Source organism: Bos mutus, chromosome 22 (genome assembly GCF_027580195.1).
Source record: "Bos mutus isolate GX-2022 chromosome 22, NWIPB_WYAK_1.1, whole genome shotgun sequence".
Classification (NCBI taxonomy): Eukaryota; Metazoa; Chordata; class Mammalia; order Artiodactyla; family Bovidae; genus Bos; species Bos mutus.
In genome coordinates, this window is record NC_091638.1 from 769,717 (window position 1) to 788,988 (window position 19,272).

Sequence of the window (19,272 nt, forward strand, 5' to 3'; positions counted from 1 at the left end):
CATCTATTTAGCTTCAAATAATTAAAGAAACAAGAAGAAGAAAAAAAGAGAACCAGTAAAGACTGTTAACTATGTTGTGATCATACAACCGCAGATTTACTTGCTCGTGTCCTTTATAACATACGTTATGTTCCTGGGCAATTTAACTATTACTGAAGGAACTTTGGGGTCAATGAAATATTTAGATGATTAAGTATGCTTTCACATTACCTGCTGTTACCTAAGATACTCGTTTATTCAAAACAAAGGGGCTAACCTAAAAGAAGGAAAAAAAAAAAAAAAAAAAGGCGTTGGCTCCTCCTCCAGACCCCCCCCAACGGCGGGATGACAGGGAGGGACCGCGCCCTCCCCGGAGACGCTGTCCTCGCGGCGCCGCCGGCCGGCTGGAGCCTCCTCCTCGGAGGGGACCCCGTGCCGCGGAGCCTTGGTGACTGCAAGGCGCCGCAGCCTTCCCGGGGGCCCATCCCCAGACAGGTCGGGGCGGGACCGGGCGCCAGCCACAGCCACGTGTACGCGCGACGCGGCGCATCCGCCGCTTTCCTAGGGATTACCGCCGCCCGCCGTGGCCGGGCCGAGCGCCTCTGAGGAGGCTTGTCCCAGCTCGCTCGCCGTACCGCGCGGCCCCGCGGAGGGCAGGGCGCGCGGCCGACATGGGCGAGACCATGTCCCGGAGGCTCAAGTTGCAGCTGGGCGGGGACGCAGATATGGAAGATCGGGCGTTCCCCAACCCTTTCCCGGACTACGAGGCCGCCGCCGAAAGGCAGGCCGAAGAACCGCCATGTTCTCGCACGCCCCTCTCCCCCGAGGAGCTCGGCCTCCCTTTCCACAGCGACGGGAAGGTAAGTCGGCGATAGGCTGCTAAACCCGGGAAACACCAGGCCCGGAGGGGAAGGGCAGGGGCGCCAGCGATGGTAGAGTCCAACTGCCGCCCCCTCGTTGGGCCGACGTCACCCGCCGGCGCCGGGCGGACGTCACGCTCCCGCGTCGCCTGGGTCACGGCCTGACCCGGGGGACGCCGAGGGTGTGAGAGGCTTGGCCTAAGAGGGCTGGGCAGGGGGCCGCGCTGCGGTCCTGCCTGGGCGGCATAGCCCTGCCTGGGCGGCGTGGCCCTGGAAGGCTGTGAACCTCTGTGCTATTAATCTCTTTCCTCGTGGTCGGCGCCTCCTGGCTCCTCCTGCCAGTCCGCTAAAAAAATAGTCACAACCTAAAAGGAGTGTTTTATTTGATGGGAATGTTTAGGACTTCAAGCCAGGGAGACAGCGTGTCATGTAGCCCTGAGAAACTGCCGGAGAAGGCCGGAGAGGAGTTAGGATATATTTAAGTTTGTAACAAGGCCCCAGGCAGTTTGCACATCAAAGTTTATTGTTAATTAAAGAAAATAAATAATCTCAAGTTAAGGAATTTACTGTGAATGGGAAGATGCAGGAGTGTGGGGTTTTTGAAGTCATTCCTGTCCTGTGCATCTCAGCTATCTGAGGCCAACATCCTGGTTTTTTTGATGTCTCACATGCCTCCGAGCCCCTCAGCACTGAGGCTGAGGGTCGGTGAGTGGTGGCATCTGCTGAATTGCAGGCACTGTTTTCTGTTTTGGGAGCCCTCATTCACATTTGGAAGCCCCAAAACGCTGATGGCTGGACTTGCGTGTTTACTGTTGTGGGAGGAAATGTTTCACAGTCCCTCTCCACGGTTGGAAATTCAGCCATATGTGAGAGACTTTTCATGAGTTTTTTTTTTTTTGTCCCGCCACTCTGGAAGGATGTCTGAGATCAGACGAAAGTTCTTGTTGATATGTCGCTCCAGGTGTTAACTTCTGGATTAGGCCCGTTGATAGATAATAGAAGATTCACTGGATCCTCTACCTTTTAACCTGTTAGGATTCGGGAGATGTTTCCCCTGTTGCATCTTCCCATACCTAGAATACACTGTTATTGAAGGCAATCAGATCTCTATTTTTTTGATCAGTTGCTTTAAGTCACTGTTAGATTTGTTGGAGGCCTGGCTACACGTCTAAGAGAGGGCAATCTTATAAAATAGACATAAGCAATTTGGCTAGTACCCTTGACACAGTCAGTGTAGCAGAGGGACAAAAGCATAAACAATTTAGAAACAACAAATTAAAACAGTTATTAGTTTAATGAGTTGTAATCCAGTTGCAATAACCATTAAAGTCCATAGAAGATCCAGCTGGAGAAGCCAGATCTTGGCAGGATCAGGCAGAGAGAAAAAGATAAATGTTTTATCTTTTTTACAAAGGCATACTTTATCAACCTGTTGTAGGACACAGCATAAGAGAAAAAGAACTACTGGAAAACAGATTCAAGTTAGTATGTTTTCTAAAGTCAAAGATGTAAATCATAATTCATTAGTTCATTTAGTTTCATGTAGTTGATTCCTATTGATCTGCATGAAGTAATCAGGTTTTCCATTAGTTTGTAATTTGTTACCCAGTTTAGTGGCAGATGGTGACTGCAGCCATGAAATTAAAAGATGCTTACTCCTTGGAATAAAAGTTATGACCAACCTAGATAGCATATTCAAAAGCAGAGACGTTACTTTGCCAACAAAGGTCCATCAAGGCTACGGTTTTTCCAGCGGTCATGTACGGATGTGAGAGTTGGACTGTGAAGAAAGCTGAGCGCCCAAGAATTGATGCTTTTGAACTGTGGTGTTGGAGAAGACTCTTGAGAGTCCCTTGGACTGCAAGGAGATCCAACCAGTCCATCCTAAAGGAGATCAGTCCTGGGTGTTCGTTGGAAGGACTGATGCTGAAGCTGAAACTCCAGTACTTCGGCCACTCATGCGAAGAGTTGACTCATTGGAAAAGACCCTGATGCTGGGAGGGATTTGGGGCAGGAGGAGAAGGGGATGACAGAGGATGAGATGGCTGGATGGCATCACCGACTCGATGGACATGAGTTTGAGTAGACTCCGGGAGTTGGTGATGAACAGCGAGGCCTGGTGTGCTGCAGTCCATGGGGTCACAAAGAGTTGGACACTACTGAGTGACTGAACTGAACTGAACTTAGTGGTATTAAGGCTATCAGAAACACATTTGTTAATTTGTTTCAAAGTTCTTTTTATGAGTTTTCTTGAAAATCTTCATTTTGTAAAATCAGTATAAAATTATGATAGTCTCTGAAGGACAAAACTTAAAATAGCATAGTTAAAGATTTGAGTACAGTGTAATTAGGAAATTTGGATATTTTAGTATAACAACTAGAATTATGACTGGTAGCATTATATCAGGACATATCAGATGTTAAGGATTTCATATAAATTTTAGAATATCTGTATTAATGATATTTATCCATACATTATAACCTAAAGTTCACCTTCAGTCATTTGACAATGCTTTTGAATTAACAATGCCAAATAAACTTAATTTAACATTTGTCTCTGAGATGTTTTGGAGGTGTTTCTTCAAAGCATCTATCTCTGAGTCAGCTGGAAGCTAAAACAGCTTAGTTAGATTTTGATATTTGGAAATTTTGTTAGAAATATCAAAAATGTTTTAAAACATAGTATCATAGGTCACTGAAAGAATACTTATTCAACCAAAGTCATAAAACAATTAAAGGAAAACAAAGAGATCACTTAAGGTTGCAGATCACACAATTTATTATTAAAAAGTAGCACTTCTCCCAGAAATCAAATTCCACTCCTGTACTAGCTTACTTAACAAAATCCATTTAGTCAACTTTAATCTAAATTTAGATAATCTTGAATATGGATAAAACTTTGTCTGTTTTCTTTACAAAATCTCTCAGCACTTTCTGTATTCAGCCTGTCTTCTCATTTTCCATCCAAATAAAATCAACTGGCTCATACTTTGTTTTTCCTCATTAAAATGTAATTTCATTTTTCATATCTTTCTGAAAACATACATTCCATTTCTTACTGTATACTGAAAGTTACTGTATCATTTCTCATAGCTTTTTAATTCCATGTTTAAATTAGGATCCTCAACTCTTAAAACCTTAATTTTAGTAAAGCTAAGAAGTAAGCAGTTATGAACTGTCTTACATTGGCATTCTGTAGATTGGTGTATAAACACCAGTGATAGTTTCTAAAAACATTTGTTTTCTTATAGAGAACATCTCAGGTGATACCAAACATTTTCATTAATATTCCCGAATACTTTGTTTTTCTACTTAGTAATTGATGTCTTAGTATCTTTTAGCTATTTAATAAATTTTCATCACATCAGTTAGCATAACTCCAGAATTTTTAAGTTATCAAATATCTGGAAAGATCATTTTAAGTAGTCACTTCTAAAAGATAAGAGTTTTAACTCTAAAGCTCTTATTTACATTCACTTTTAAGTTTCATTATATCAAGTTATTTTCTTGCAAGAGATCTAGTAAGGTCTTATTTATTAAACCTAGGTAAAATAATCTTAACAGCATGTCTTATTTTAGTTAGATTAACAAACTTAAACCTTAATATCAGGCATCAATTTAATATTGACTATTTCTCAGTTCATGTGAACCTGAAAGTCATCATGGCCAGTTTCTTTAAAAGTAAGAGCTTTTTATGAAGATTAAATAGAGCTCTTTTTAAATCAAATTCTAATAATACTTTTTTAGAAGTGGAGATATTTCATATGTATAATGTGGACACAGATATAAACAGGCAAACTCGAGATCTTGTTGCAGGAATGCTGCTCCAAAGTGGGCTCTTGTCTAACACTCGAAAATACCTGAGGAGACACATTTGCTGACAAAGCAAGAGATTTACTGGGAAGGGGCACCTGGGCGGAGAGCAGTAGGGTAGGGGGAACCCAGGAGAACTGCTCTGCCACTCGGCTTGGAAGTCTCTGGTTTTATGTTGATGGGATTAGTTTCCAGGTTGCTCAGCCAAGATGGATGCCAGAGAGGAGGATTCTAGGAGGTCGTCTGACACGTGGTGTCTCTTTTTGACCTTTCCCAGACTCTTTGGGTTGGTGGTGGCTTATTAGTTCCATGTTCCTTACCAGGACCTCGTGTCTAAAACAACTCATGCAAATGGTTACTAGGGTGCCTGGCCAGGGTGGGCGGTTTCATTCAGTGTGCTTCCCCTAACAGTCTCAGGGCTTCATTTAAAAGCTTAACTAAGAATCAGGTATTACCATATAAAGTTACTAGTTTACAAACAGTTGGAATACATTAAAGTTGCTTGCTGAGTTAATTAAGGCTTACTATCTGTAAGTTTTGGCTGAGGAAACAATCCAGCAGTTTGGATTTAAAACTGCCACATTTTTTCCCTTGGTTTCAGATCTTGCCAGTGGCCTGAGCTAATTCAGGTCTTTATGGCCTACATTTACATTTCTGTTTTTTCAGACATTTGTGAAACAAAAACAGTTGCTTAGTTTCCCAACTTTAGAATTTAATTTATTATGCTTTCAAAGGTTTGTATAAGGCATTTAGCAAAGACCTTTCTGAGTTTATAAATTAAACAAAAATAAAACCACTATATTTATTTTCATTAGCCCTTGCACGTTAGTCCCCAGTTTTACTAATTTTGTATGGCTCAGATAACTGTTGCAGGGAGGAAGCCAATTCTGACTCCATGTTGGAACTGTTCCTTTGAATTGGTTTTCATTGCTTTAATCATACTTAATAGCTTGCCTCAGAGGACATTCCCCCTCTGCTTGACTATAAACTAAATGCTTTTGTTCAGCTCATAGAGAAATAATCCATCCCTGCCTGCCTCAGTTCAGTTCAGTCGCTCTATCGTGTCCAACTCTTTGTGACCCCGTGAATCGCAGCATGCCAGGCCTCCCTGTCCATCATGAACTCCCGGAGTTCACTCAGACTCATGTCCATCGAGTCAGTGATGCCATCCAGCCATCTCATCCTCTGTCGTCCTCTTCTCCTCCTGCCCCAATCCCTCCCAGCATCAGAGTCTTTTCCAATGAGTTAACTCTTCGCATGAGGTGGCCAAAGTACTGGAGTTTCAGCTTCAGCATCATTCCCTCCAAAGAAATCCCAGGGCTGATCTCCTTCAGAATGGACTGGTTGGATCTCCTTGCAGTCCAAGGGACTCTCAAGAGTCTTCTCCAACAACACAGTTCAAAAGCATCAATTCTTCAGCGCTCAGCTTTCTTCACAGTCCAACTCTCACATCCATACATGACCACAGGAAAAACCGTAGCCTTGACTAGACGGACCTTTGTTGGCAAAGTCATGTCTCTGCTTTTGAATATGCTTTACTTCATGGCAAATAGAGGGGAAAAAGTGGAAGCAGTACAGATTTTATTTTCTTGGGCTCCAAAGTCACTGCAGATGGTGACTGCAGGCATAAAATTAAAAGGTGCTTGCTCCTTGGAAGAAAAGCTATGACAAACCTAGACGGCATATTAAAAAGCAGAGATATCAATTTGCTGACAAAGGTCTGTATAGTCAAAGCTATGGTTTTTCCATCATGTATGGATGTGAGAGTTGGACCATAAAGAAGGCTGAGTGCAGAAGGACTGATAGTTTCAAACTGTGGTCCTGGAGAAGACTTTTGAGAGTCCCTTGGACTGCAAGGAGATTAAACCAGTCAATCCTAAAGGAAATCAACCCTGAATGTTCATTGGAAGGACTGATGCTGAAGCTGAAGCTCCAGTACTTTGGCCACATGATACAAAGAACTGACTCCTCAGAAAAGACCCTGATGCTGGGAAAGATTGAAGGCAGAAGAGAAGGAGATGGTCAGATAGCATCATCAACTCAGTGGACATGAATGTGAGCAAACTCTGGGAGATAGTGAAGGACAGTGGAGCCCGATGTGCTTTATGTAGTCCACGGGGCTGCAAAGAGTCGGACATGACTTAGTGACTGAACAACAGTGATAAATTTTTTTTTCTGCAATCAGCATCATTTCTATTTAAGATAATCGTAGTAAGGCTAATTTGTTCGCAAAATAAGTCATCTCATTAAACTTGGTCTGTCTTAGTGAGAGGACCTCCTGGGGGTTGTCAAGGATCTCCTTCTGACAGTGGAACTGTTAAAAGATAAACTGAGGCATATTGCAAATGCTGAGAGTTAAGGGAGCACAAATTGATTTGGATCAGGAAACGCCAAAGTGAAAGTGGTTAGGAGCACTTTTCTGACAGGAGCCAGGGGAACAGTGTGGGATTAGGGGCACTGACCCTATGAACAGTTGAATGTCCCCGTAACTTAATTCCAAATAGGTGGTTCCTCTGTATCGAAATTCTTCCCTATCAATGGTTCCTTATCTGTGGCTTTAGCCAACCAGCAATTGTGTGGTACTGTAGTATTTACTGTTGAAAAAATGTGCAGGTGGACCTGAGCAGTTCAAACCTGTCTAGTTTAAGGGTCAACTGTATAGAAAAGTGTGGAAGCAAAGCAAGGACCTTCTTGATTGGCTGTGACTTAAAGCCTAGTTGTCTGTCTGTGGTTGGTTGTCCTTGGTGTTTGGATTTCATAACCTTGAGGCACCTACAGGCTTAGGTTTTGGTTTGCTGAATTAAATTGCTACGGCTTCAGAGCTGCCTCAGTCTAATGAATCTGAAAATAAATGGCCTTTGCCAGGCTGAGGGAGTACTGAGTGAAGGGAGAGGGGAATAAAATCTAACTGCTGAGGAGGGAGCGTGAGTAACGCTGTGTGGTAACCAGGATTCAAAGGCAGACTGGAGCCCATTCTGAAGGACTTGATGGGTCCTAAGGATTTTAAAAGTTTTAAAATACAGAAATGAAGATTAAGAGAATTTTTACTTGTCTTCTATAACTTGGCATTATCTTGAACTGTTGGAAATGCTTCATTTTTTACTTCTTCACTTAATTTTCTATATTTTTGTTTAAAAGTGCTCTTTTCATTTCAGAATTTGTTCAGTGTCACAATATATCACGGAAACCTAAGAAAATAGCAGTTTTCAGTTGCCCAGAAATTATAATTATTTTTTCTTCATTCAAATAAGCTAATATGGGCGTTTCTCTTCAGAGTGAGATTTTTGGACCCAAAACATCAGCCTTTCCTCCAGCCAGTTTTCAGTTTGTGATGTGGAAAGATAATGACATACAAGTAGAATTGAAAGATTATTTAGAGGGGACTAGAAGATACTGCAAATCAACATTTCCCATCAGTTGGGAACAACATGTGAAGTAAGAGCACTTGACATAAGAACTTGAATTGACCTAGGTTTGACTCCTACATTTCTGCCACTTATTAGCGATGCTGCGTGCTGTGTGCTGAGTCTCTTCAGTTGTGTCCGACTCTTTGCAAACCTATGAACTGTAGCCCCACCAGGCTCTTCTGTCCATGGGATTCTCCAGGCAAGAATACTGCAGTGGGTAGCCTTTTCCTTCTCCAGGGGATCTACCTGACTCAGGGATCGAACTGCCTCTCTTATGTCTCCTGCATAGGCAGGTGGGTTCTTTACCACAGGGCCACCTGGGAAGCCTGTTACTAGCGTAGACCTTGAACAAGTAATTTGGGCAATGATAGTACATTCCTCATAGGTTATGACTATTTAATTAGTTAATGCATGTAAACACTTAGAATGATGCCCATTAATATAGGATAATAGGATAATATAGGATAATGTCATCAGCTTGTAGTAAAAGGTTAAGTTGAAAAGGTAATTGAAGTTCTTAGTATAATATTGTGATAATATATTATATTGGTTGAAAGTTTATGTAATAGTTGTGATATAACCTGTTCCTCTTTAGCTTAGAGTTAATACCTTTAGAGCACTCAAAAGTGGTACTTGATATTGATACAATTATTTACAGTACCTTGTTACACGTAGTTACTAATATTAATACATAGGTAAGTAGTTCGAGTTCAGTTAACAATAGATACTACCATTATTATATATCCTGTTTTTCGTTACTGTAGCATAAAATGTGATAATGAAAAATTTCTTAAAAGTTTATCTTTACTGGAATAAAAAAAATACTGCATATCCTTTACTTTTTCCTTCTTAGACAAATGCTTACTCTTTTGCATTTTTCTTCTGAGGAAGATACAGCCAAACATGCAGTATTCATATAGGTGTGTTCTCAGATTGTCAACAGTTCTCAGATTTTCAAATTCTATAACATACTTTCCTCACATCATCTCCACAATGGGGATACTAACACCCCTGCGCATGGTGGTGAAGGTGAAAAAGGATTACCAGATGTTGAAAAGTCAGCTAAACTCTGTCCACAGTTCTGTCAACTCATGCTGTTTTTATTCGGGCCACAGAAAAATCGAAGATTGTTGTGTATCATTAAATGGATCTTCAGATTTGTATGTTTGAGCTCGAGCCCTCAATGGGAGGCTTAATGGACTAAGTCAGTTCAGTTCAGTTCAGTTGCACAGTCGTGTCTGACTCTTTGCGACCCCATGAATCGCAGCAGACCAGGCCTCCCTGTCCATCACCAGCTCCCGGAGTTCACTCAGACTCACATCCATTGAGTCAGTGATGCCATCCAGCCATCTCATCCTCTGTCGTCCTCTTCTCCTCCTGCCCCCAATCCCTCCCAGCATCAGAGTCTTTTCCAATGAGTCAACTCTTCACATGAGGTGGCCAAAGTACTGGAGTTTCAGCTTCAGCATCATTCCCTCCAAAGAAATCCCAGGGCTGATCTCCTTCAGAATGGACTGGTTGGATCTCCTTGCAGTCCAAGGGACTCTCAAGAGTCTTCTCCAACACCACAGTTCAAAAGCATCAATTCTTCGGCGCTCAGCCTTCTTCACAGTCCAACTCTCACATCCATACATGACCACAGGAAAAACCATAGCCTTGACTAGACGAACCTTTGTTGGCAAAGTCATGTCTCTGCTTTTGAATATGCTATCTAGGTTGGTCATAACTTTTCTTCCAAGGACTAAGTGTCTTTTAATTTCATGGCTGCAGTCACCATCTGCAGTGATTTTGGAGCCCCAAAAATAAAGTTTGACACTGTTTCCACTGTTTCCCCATCTATTTCCCATGAAGTGATGGGACTGGATGCCCTGATCTTCGTTTTCTGAATGTTGAGCTTTAAGCCAACTTTTTCACTCTCCACTTTCACTTTCATCAAGAGGCTTGAACTCCTTATTACCAAATTCAGACTTAAATTGAAGAAAGTAGGGAAAAGCACTAGACCATTCAGGTATGACCTAAATCAAATCCCTTATGATTATACAGTGGACGTGAGAAATAGACTTAAGGGCCTAGATCTGATAGATAGAGTGCCTGATGAACTATGGAATGAGGTTCGTGACATTGTACAGGAGACAGGGATCAAGACCATCCCCATGGAAAAGAAATGCAAAAACGCAAAATGGCTGTCTGGGGAGGCCTTACAAATAGCTGTGAAAAGAAGAGAAGCAAAAAGCAAAGGAGAAAAGGAAAGATACAAGCATCTGAATGAGAGTTCCAAAGAACAGCACGGAGAGATAAAAAAGCCTTCCTCAGCAATCAATGCAAAGAAATAGAGGAAAACAACAGAATGGAAAAGACTAGAGATCTCTTCAAGAAAATTAGAGATACCAAGGGAACATATCATGCGAAGATGGACTCGATAAAGGACAGAAATGGTATGGACCTAACAGAAGCAGAATATATTAAGGAGACGTGGCAGGAATACACAGAAGAACTGTACAAAAAAGATCTTCATGACCCAGATAATCACGATGGTGTGATCACTGACCTAGATTCAGACATCTTGGAATGTTTGGGCCTTAGGAAGTATCACTACGAACAAAGCTAGTGGAGGTGATGGAATTCCACTTGAGCTATTTCAAATCCTGAAAGATGATGCTGTGAAAGTGCTGCACTCAATATGCCACCAAATTTGGAAAACTCAGCAGTGGCCACAGGTCAATTTTCATTCCAATCCCAAAGAAAGGCAATGCCAAAGAATGCTCAAACTACCATACAGTTGCACTCCTCTCACATGCTAGTAAAGTAATGCTTAAAATTCTCCAAGCCAGGCTCCAGCAATATGTGAACCGTGAACTTCCTGATGTTCAAGCTGGTTTTAGAAAAGGCAGAGGAGCCAGAGATCAAATTGCCAACATCTGCTGGATCATCAAAAAAGCAAGAGAGCTCTAGAAAAACATCTATTTCTGCTTTATTGACTATGCCAAAGCCCTTGACTGTGTGGATCACAATAAACTGTGGAAAATTCTGAAAGAGATGGGAATACCAGACCACGTGACCTGCCTCTTGAGAAATCTGTATGCAGGTCAGGAAGCAACAGTTAGAACTGGACATGGAACAACAGACTGGTTCCAAATAGGAAAAGGAGTATGTCAAGGCTGTATATTATCACCCTGCTTATTTAACTTATATGCAGAGTACATCATGAGAAACGCTGGACTGGAAGAAACACAAGCTGGAATCAAGATTGCCGGGAGAAATATCAATAACCGCAGATATAATGGACTAAACAGAATGTTTAATCCGTGGTTAGGGAGGGCTTAACCATGCATTTTCATTTCTCTTCCCCACTTGACTTTACTCTCAGATAGGAATTTTTTCTTATCTGTGCTTGAATTATGGTTATTATAAAAAAAATGATATTGAACCTAATACATAATAGATACTCAGTGAATATTCTTCAATAGAATGAGGAATAAATGTACTGAAATAAAAAACTTTTATTGTTTATTAGAATTATTTTATATATTATTTAATAGTATCATTTTACTTTTAAAGTTTCTTGTGTATTAAGAATATTATTTGAGTCATGATTTAGGTCCTCTCAACAATCCTCTAAGATAATAAAAGACTGTAATATACTTTATCCGTGTCCCAGGTGAGGCCTATACTCTGTAAGACCACCTTTGGAGTCTGCTAGGGCCAGAGTAGATCTTGAGCAAATTTTGCTGGATTAGATTTGAATACAACAAACTGAGTTTTCCAAAAATAAATATAATTTGACCCCAAAGTCCCACTGTGTTAGTTATAATTATATATGCTTTGAGCCCTTATAATCAGTTTATTAATATACATCACTAAGCAGTTGACCTTGGTTCTTCATTGCAATTATAAACATTTTCGTGGATAAGACATATATCCCCTAGAGAAGTGGTCCCCAACCTTTTTGGTGCTAGGGACCAGTTTCATGAAAGACATGTTTTCAATGGACCAAGACGATGGAGGGTATAGTTTGGAGGATGAATCAAGTGCATTATATTTATTATGCACTTTATTTCTATTTTTATTGCATCAGCTCTACCTCAGGTTATCAGGCATTAAATCCCAGAGGTTGGGAACCCTTGCCCTAGAAAGTATATACACAGAAGATTATCAAGTTAATTTTTATGACACAAAACAAATACATCCCCTTTTCTCCTTTAGTAATTCACTTTGAGGTAATGATTGGGGTCCTTTTGATATTCATTTTTGTTTGAAAATAGAATGTTAGAAAACAAGCGCACCTACTTCGTATGTGTGAGCTGTCACAGAGCATCTTCCCCTGGGAGATCTGAGATTACGAAATGCACTTTCCTCCACCTGTGCACTGAAGGAAGAAGGTTTATTAAAACCTTTCCTATCAAAGAATTGCTTGCTGATGTCTATGTATTTGCATATATATTCTTATACCTGTGGGCTTCTCTGGTGGCTCAGACAGTAAAGAATCCTCCTGCAGTGCAGGAGACCTGGTTCGATCCCTGGGTTGGGAAGATCCCTTGGAGGAGGGCATGGCAACCCACTCCAATATTCCAATATTCTTGCCTGGAGAATCCCCATGGACAGAGGAGCCTGATGGGCTGCAGTCAATGGGGTTGTGAGGAGTTAGACATGACTGAGCGACTAAGCAAAGCCTAAGTAAGTAAGTAAGTGAAGTCGCTCAGTCGTGTCCACTCTTTGCCACCCCATGGACTATAATAGCCTACCAGGCTCCTCTGTCCATGGTATTTTCCAGGCAATAGTACTGGAGTGGATTGCCATTTCCTTCTCCAGAGGATCTTCCCGACCCAGGGATTGAACCCGGGTCTCCCGTATTGTAGACAGATGCTTTACCGTCTGAGCCACCAGGGAAGTCCTTAAGCAAAGCCTAGCACGGCATATATGCACTTGTATTTACTGGTATCTGTACATTTGCCCATATATTGATGCGTATAATGTCTGTATATCAAATAAACAAAATGTCAATTAAAAAGCCAATTTTATTGTCTTTAAAAATGCAGGCGACTCATTGTTAGCTTTAGTTTCTCTGTGCATAACATGGGGATAATAATGTTGTTACAAAGCTGTCAGGATAGAATTAGATAAGTGTCACAAGTGCCTACATATATGAGGAATGTAAGAAAGTATTTTATTCATAAGCTTTCCTGGTGCATTATTCAAACTCAGAGGTTTTGTTCACAAATACCTGTTGAAAACATTACGTTTTGCTTTAGGAGTTATTTATATGTGCATATTAAACACCTATTTTAAGACTTTCAACTCTTATTCTCATTTTTTTTTAAGATTTCTGTATTTTTACATTTTACAATATTTTATATTGTATTTCCTCAAAGAACTTTTATAAAAAATACAGAAAATATAATTATTTTAGAAATAACCAATGTAGTTTTGCTTTATAACATTCTGGGGTATCACTGTTTGGGAAAATTGCCTAGTGTGGGGGACAAGAATATTTTCTTGCTAATTGCTGTGTTCAGTTCAGTTCCGTTCAGTCACTCAGTCCTGTCTGACTCTTTGCGACCCCATGAACCACAGCATGCCAGGCCTCCCTGTCCATCAACAACTCCCGGAGTCCACCTAAACCCATGTCCATCGAGTCGGTGATGCCATCCAACCATCTCATCCTCTGTCATCCCCTTCTCCTCCTGCCCTCAATCTTTCTCAGCATCAGGGTCTTTTCAAATAAGTCAGCTCTTTGCATCAGGTGGCCAAAGTATTGGAGTTTCAGCTTCAACATCAGTCCTACCAATGAACACCCAGGACTGATCTCCTTCTGGATGGACTGGTTGGATCTCCTTGCAGTCCAAGAGACTCTCAAGAGTCTTCTCCAGCACCACAGTTCAAAAGCATCAATTCTTCAGTGCTCAGCTTTCTTTATAGTCCAACTCTCACATCCATACATAACTACTGGAAAAACCATAGCCTTGACTAGACAGACCTTTGTTGACAAAGTAATGTCTCTGCTTTTCAATATGCTGTCTAGGTTGGTCATAACGTTCCTTCCAAGGAGTAAAGAAAGAAAGTGAAGTCGCTCAGTCATGTCCGACTCTTTGCGACCCCATGAACTGTAGCCCACCAGGCTCCTCCATCCATGGAATTTTCTAGGCAAGAGTACTGGAGTGGGTTGCCATTTCCTTCTCCAAGGAGTAAGCGTCTTTTAATTTCATGGCTGCAATCACCATCTGCAGTGATTTTGGAGCCCCCCAAAATAAAGCCAGCCACTGTTTCCACTGTTTCCCATCTATTTGCCATGAAGTACTGGGAGTTGATGCCATGGTCTTAGTTTTCTGAATGTTGAACTTTAAGCCAACTTTTTCACTCTCCTCTTTCACTTTCATCAAGAGGATTTTTAGTTCCTCTTCACTTTCTGCCATAAGGATGGTGTCATCCGCATATCTGAGGTTATTGATATTTCTCCCAGCAATCTTGATTCCAGCTGTGCTTCCTCCAGCCCAGTGTTTCTCATGATGTACTCTGCATATAAGTTAAATAAGCAGGATGATAATATACAGCCTTGACATACTCCTTTTCCTATTTGGAACCAGTCTGTTGTTCTATGTCCAGTTCTAACTGTTGCTTCCTGACTTGCATACAGGTTTCTCAAGAGGCAGGTCAGATGGTCTGGTATTCCCATCTCTTTCAGAATTTTCCACAGTTTATTGTGACCCACACAGTCAAAGGCTTTGGCATAGTCAACAAAGCAGAAATAGATATTTTTCTGCAGCTCTCTTGCTTTTTTTATGATCCAGTGGATGTTGGCAATTTGATCTTTGGTTCCTCTGCCTTTTCTAAAACCAGCTTGAACATCTGGAAATTCACGGTTCACGTATTGCTGGAGCCTGGCTTGGAGAATTTTGAGCATTACTTTACTAGCGTGTGAGATGAGTGCAATTGTGTGGTAGTTTGAGCATTCTTTGGCATTGCCTTTCTTTGGGATTGGAATGAAAACTGACCTTTTCCAGTCCTGTGGCCACTGCTGAGTTTTCCAAATTTGCTGGCATATTGAGTGCAGCACTTTTACAGCATCATCTTTCAGGATTTGAAATAGCTCAAGTGGGATTCCATCACCTCCACTAGCTTTGTTCATAGTGATGCTTCCTGAGGCCCACTGGACTTCACATTCCAGGATGTTTAGCTCTAGGTGAGTGATCACACCATTGTGATTATCTGGGTCGTGAATTGCAGTGTAGTTAGTAAAAATCAACCTCCCGAATTCTTTAGCTTCTCAAGCTGTTTCTGTGCTTTGTGGTGGATATGTATCATATTCATATGGTGTGATTGAGTGAAAACTGGAAACCTTTTGCAAATCTAAAGATAAATTGTACATGGAAAATCAAGCAAAGATTTTCATAGTAAGGGCTCAGCATGGGGATCCCAGGAAATTTGGGATTAGATAGTCTAGTTAAGCTCCAGGAGTTAGGTCTCTTGCTGACATGTGACCTAGGGCTAGCCTCAGATTTCTCACCTAGAAAGCGGAGAATCATTCAGTGATGTGAAAGATTAATTCAAATGTCATGTAGAGTGCTGAGTGCCAGGCATATGGTAAATGCTCACTAATTATTAAATAAATTCTTTTTATAGTAATACCATTATTAAATGATATGAGCCAATTAAAATTCCTCCAAGTAAAGTTATAGCATAACAGATTTTCTTCTTTGTTCCTGAGGCTTTGGTTCCAATGTAACTTAGAAATCTCTTTTATGACAAAATTAAAAAATTAGGAACTAGACAAGACACCTTAAAACAAAGGCAGAGAAATTATTTTTACAATAAAATTTTGACAAGTATTAAGAGGAATTAGAGTGAATAATCATAAGCCTTAGAACTATACTCTAGTATCATTTATAAGGAATAAAGCATTTGCTTTGGAATCAAGTTATCATGACAGAGCTAAAACTATACACAAATATCTTAGGCCTACATTCAGCTACAATGAACAGAAGACTTAACTTGGAAGTATTTTAATCAGATTATTTTTCCTGTATAACAGGAAGTCTAGAAGTAGGCAACTGATGGTGTTGATTCATTTCAACAAGATATCAGATACTTCTACTGCTGCTGCTAAGTCGCTTCAGTCGTGTCCAACTCTGTGCGACCCCACAGACGGCAGCCCACGAGGCTCCCCCGTCCCTGGGATTCTCCAGGCAGGAACACTGGAGTGAGTTGCCATTTCCTTCTCCAATGCATGAAAGTGAAAAGTGGAAGTGAAGTCGCTCAGTCGTGTCTGACTCTTAGCGACCCCATGGACTGCAGCCTACCAGGCTCCTCCGTCCCTGGGATTTTCCAGGCAAGAGTACTGGAGTGGGGTGCCATTGCCTTCTTCAAGATATCAGATAGGATTTCTGCAATTACGTTGGTCTTTCTTTCATATTTTTTGTGTTGTAGTATAAGATGGCTGTAGTCCTGGATTTCTTGTCTAATGTTACAACTGGACAAAGGGAGAAAAAAGAAGGGAATACCAGCTCTGTGTTTCTGTTTTATCAAGAAGTGTGAGAACCTTCCAAGAGGCCCTAGAAGATGTGCACTTGCCTTTCACTGGTTGAAACTGTGTCCTGTGGCTGCCGTTGGTCATAAGCAGTCTGGGACAGCAAGTAGCTCTTCTGGGCTTAGATGTGTTGCTGCTGTGAATAGAATCAGGATTCTGATGATAAGGAAGAAGGTGTGGGAAATAAACGTGGGCTGGATACTACCTTATGGGTTCTGCCGTATCAGGTTATGAAGATATAAAACTCTAGGTTTTTTTTTTCTTCTTATGACTTATTTTGCATTTCTTTGACTAATGGTAGAAACCCAAGGTTTAAGTGGTTTAAAAGGTTTAAATACAGGAGGCTTAAGGGACTAACTTGGAGTCAAAAAGTTACTAAGCAGTTGGATGGAGAATCAGACAACTATTCCTCTTTAACACACAACAACAATACCTGTTAATTCTTCTGATCCATGGAATCAGGGTATCTTTCCATTTGTTAATGTCTTCAATTTCTTTCATCAGAAGCTTTCAGTTCCAACATACACCTCTTTTACCTCCTTGATAATAAAATGTATTCCTAAGTATTTTCTTGTTTTTGATGCTATTGTGATGAAATTGTTTGCTTTATTTCTTTTTTGAGAAGTTTTTTGTTAGTGTTCCCTGGTGGCTCAGTGAAAGAATCCTCCTGCCTTCGCAGGAGAGGCGGGTTCAATCACTGGTGCAGGAAGATGCCCTGGAGAAGGAAATGGCAACCCACTCCAGTATTCTTGCCAAGAGAACCCTATGGAGAGAGGAGCCTGACAGGCTACAGTCCATGGGGTCAGAAAGAGTACAAAATGACTTAGGGACTGAACAGCAGCAATAGAAACACAACTGATATCCATCTGTTAATTTTATATCATGCAACTTTACTGGTTTGTTGTTTATATCAGTTTTTTGGTTGAGTCGTTAGGGTTTTCTCTCGTAGTTTTTGTTCATTCACTAAGTCGTGTCCAACTGTTTTGACCCCATGGACTGCAGAGCACATCAGGCTTCCCCATCCTTCACTGTCTCTGAGTTTACTCAAACTCTTGTTCATTGAGTCAGTGATGCCATCCAACCATCTCATCCTCTCCTGCCCTCAATCTTTCCCCACATCAGGGTCTTTCCCAAAGAGTAGGCTCTTCACATCAGGTGGCCAAAGTAGTGGAACTTCAGCTTCAGTGTTGTCCTTCCGGTGAACAATCAGGGTTGATTTCCTTTAGGATGGACTGGTTTGATCTCCTTGCAGTCCAAGAGACTCTCAAGCATCTTCTCCAGCACCACAGTTTAAAAGCATCAATTCTTAGGCACTCAGCTTTCTTTATGATAGAACTCTCACATCCATTCATGACTCTTGGAAAAACCACAGCTTTGACTATGTGGACCTTTGTTGGCAAAGTGGTGTCTCTGCTATTTAACATGCTGTCTATGTCATAGCTTTCTTTTTATGGAGCAGTTGTCCTTTAATTTCATGACTGCAGTCACCATCCGTAGTGATTTTGGGGCCCAAGAAAATAAAATCTGTCCACTTTCCTCCCGTCTATTTGACATGAAGTGTTGGGACCAGATGCCATAAGTTTAGTTTTTTGAATGTTGAGTTTCAAGCCAGATTTTTCATTCTCCTCTTTCACCCTCATCAAGAGGCTCTTTAGTTCCTTTTCACTTTCTGCTGTTAAAGTGGTACCATCTGCATATCTGAAGTTGTTGATTGATCCTTTTAGTGTATTTTTGAATTCAGTTTGCTAACATCTTGTTGAGAATTTTTGCATCCATATTCATCAGAGATATTAGTTATGACTAGTGTCCTTATCTGGCTTAGGAATCAGAGTAATGCTGGTCTTGCATTTGTAAGTTTTCCTTCCTCTTCAGTTTTTGGGAAAAGTTTAGAAAAGATTGGTGTTAATTATCCTTTAAATGTTTTGTACAATTCACCAGTGAAACCATCATGTTTCTGGGATTCTGTTTCTGGGGAGGTTTTAAATTACTGATTTCAATCTCCAAATCCATTGTTGGTCTACTCATATTTTCTCTTTATTCCTGATTTGGCTTTGGTTAGTTGTATGTTTTTAGGAATTCATCCATTTTCTAGGTTATCCATTTTGTTGGCATATAATTGTTCATAGTAGTCTCTTGTGATACTTGGTAGAGTCGACCCTTGAACAACATGGGGGTTAATCTGCATATAATTTATATAGTCAGCCTTTCATGTTCTTGATTCCTTCACACCCCTGAATTCAACCAACCATGGCCTCTGTAGCGCTGTAGTATTTACTACTGAAAAGTTTCTGCATATAAGTGGACCCATGCATTTCAGAGCCATGCTTTCCAAGAGTCAACTGTGTTTCTGTGGTGTCACTTGTAATATATCTTTTCATTTCTGTTTTTATTTATTGTCTTCTTTTTTCTTAATTTAGCTAAAGGTTTATCAATTAAATTATTTTTAATCAACTCTTAGTTTTGTTAATCTTTTCTGTTATTTCTCTAGTTTCTATCTCATGTATTTCTGCTGTGATCTTTGTTATTTCCTATCTTCTATTAATTTTGAGTTGTTTATTCTTTTTCTAATTCCCTCCCTGGTGGCTTGGATGGTAAAAAATCTGCCCGCAATGTGGGAGACCAGGGTTCAATTCCTGGGTTGGGAAGATCCATTGGAGAAGGAAGTGGTAACCCACTGCAGTATTCTTGCCTG

General features: G+C 40.8%; 1 protein-coding gene across 3 annotated transcripts in view; it reads left to right on the forward strand.

The window, feature by feature from the left end:
- The first annotated feature begins 370 nt into the window (after positions 1-370).
- Positions 371-19,272, forward strand: part of LANCL2 (LanC like glutathione S-transferase 2) — an 86,438-nt gene continuing 67,536 nt past the window's right edge. The window contains exon 1 of one of the 3 annotated variants that reach the window (XM_070358968.1): positions 371-839. In XM_070358968.1, the coding sequence (XP_070215069.1) occupies positions 651-839 (189 nt within the window). In that variant the 5' untranslated portion in view covers positions 371-650. The remainder of the gene's footprint in view (positions 840-19,272) is intronic. The other 2 variants (XM_070358967.1, XM_005904392.3) reach the window with 2 other exon arrangements.